At 48.3% G+C, this 1910-nt stretch overlaps 1 protein-coding gene across 1 annotated transcript; it reads left to right on the forward strand.

Moving 5' to 3' along the window:
- The first annotated feature begins 610 nt into the window (after positions 1-610).
- Positions 611-1540, forward strand: LOC147599905 (olfactory receptor 14A16-like). The gene has a single exon (XM_086753510.1). The coding sequence runs from the start codon at positions 611-613 to the stop codon at positions 1538-1540; it is 930 nt and encodes a 309-aa protein (XP_086609636.1).
- Positions 1541-1910: the final 370 nt, after the last annotated feature.

A 1910-nucleotide genomic window follows, 5' to 3' on the forward strand; every position in this document is an offset into this window, starting at 1 on the left:
CTCCCCTCCAGCGTGTTGACGGCACCACACAACTTGATGTTGTCAATGAACTTGCTGAGGGTGCACTCTATCCCACTGTCCATGTTGTTAACAAAGATGTTGAACAAATGAATCATAGAATCATTTGCCTTGGAAGGAACATTTAAAGATGATCTAGTTGAACCCCTCTGCAGGCAGCAGGGATATATTCAACTGGATCAGATTGCTCAAACTGGCCTTGAAGGTTTCCAAGGATGGAGGTAGAGAATAAGCAGAGAAAAATTGCAACAGCTGTATTCCACAGTTCAGAGAATTGGGAGAGACAATACTGAAAAGCTCTTTGATAAAAGAAGTGGATTTAATCTGAGATCATTCCTGTTCCTATTTACCTGTTGCCATAGTGCAGGACTGAATCCTGCAGAGCCCACAACAAAGCCCGCTGCTCCCAAGGTCACCATCAGTCAGGACGAACCACAGCTCATGGAAGGGAGCTGCAAAAGTTCTCACTGAAAGGGGAGAGGCAATCTTGGAGGTTTCTCTGCGAAACGGAATACATCACTCTTAAATAAACTTGTCCTAACTTATTGATGTATTTTCCTCCTTGAACAGACTCCATTCCCAGGGGAAGAAAATGTCCAACGGCAGCTCCATCACTGAGTTCCTCCTCCTGGCATTCACAGACACACGGGAGCTGCAGCTCTTGCACTTCTGGCTCTTCCTGGGCATCTACCTGGCTGCCCTCCTGGGCAACGGCCTCATCATCACTGCCATAGCCTGCGACCACCGCCTCCACACCCCCATGTACTTCTTCCTCCTCAACCTCTCCCTCCTCGACCTGGCATCCATCTCCTCCACTGTTCCCAAAGCCATGGCCAATTCCCTCTGGGACACCAGGGACATCTCCTACCAAGGATGTGTGGCCCAACTATTCTTCTTTTTATTTTTTATATCTGCTGAGTTTTATCTTCTCACGGTCATGGCCTATGACCGCTATGCTGCCATCTGCAGACCCCTGCACTACGGGACCCTCCTGGGCAGCAGAGCTTGTGTCCACATGGCAGCAGCTGCCTGGGGCAGTGGGTTTCTCCATGCTCTGCTGCACACGGCCAATACATTTTCACTGCCACTCTGCCAGGGCAATGTCCTGGACCAGTTCTTCTGTGAAATTCCCCAGATCCTCAAGCTCTCCTGCTCAGACACCTACCTCAGGGAAATTTGGGTTATTGTGGTTAGTGTTTTTTTTTGTGTTGGCTGTTTTGTTTTCATTGTTTTGTCCTATGTGCAGATCTTCAGGGCTGTGCTGAGGATCCCCTTTGAGCAGGGACGGCACAAAGCCTTTTCCACCTGCCTCCCTCACCTGGCTGTGGTCTCCCTGTTTATCAACACTGGCATGGTTGCCTACCTGAAGCCCCCCTCCATCTCCTCCCCAATCCTGGACCTGGTGGTGTCATTTCTGTACTCAGTGGTGCCTCCAGCAGTGAACCCCCTCATCTACAGCATGAGGAACCAGGAGCTCAAGGATGCCCTATGGAAACTGGCCCAATGCACATCATTTCACTGACACCAATCTTCCTTTCTGTCTCTTAACATTACACAGAGTTTATCTTAGGCTACATGTTTTTGGTTTTTTGGGGTTTTTTTTTGGGTTTTCTTTTTTTCCCTGTGATAATTCTACTTATATATAATTTTCAAGGTTTGTACTGCTTCTGTTGAGGCTTGATCCTGTTGAGTCTGAGCCTTGCACCACAGTGTGTCCGATGTCACCTGTCCAATAGCAGCCTCTGTAGAGTTTCCCTCTAGGATGTAATTCTGTCTCACCGCATCTTTCTGTTATCTCCAAGCCCCATGTGTAAGCAGGGAGATACTGTGACCAAAGAAACGCTGTTGGACTGATGAAATGATCCATGTGTGTCTTTGTCTTTGTGGGGTTC

The sequence above is a fragment of the Chlamydotis macqueenii genome, chromosome 8, assembly GCF_036417535.1.
Source record: "Chlamydotis macqueenii isolate bChlMac1 chromosome 8, bChlMac1.mat, whole genome shotgun sequence".
Classification (NCBI taxonomy): Eukaryota; Metazoa; Chordata; class Aves; order Otidiformes; family Otididae; genus Chlamydotis; species Chlamydotis macqueenii.

Coding starts and splice junctions, on each gene's coding strand:
- LOC147599905 (XM_086753510.1), top strand. CDS start 611: ATGTCCAACGGCAGCTCCATCACTGAGTTCCTCCTCCTGGCATTCACA.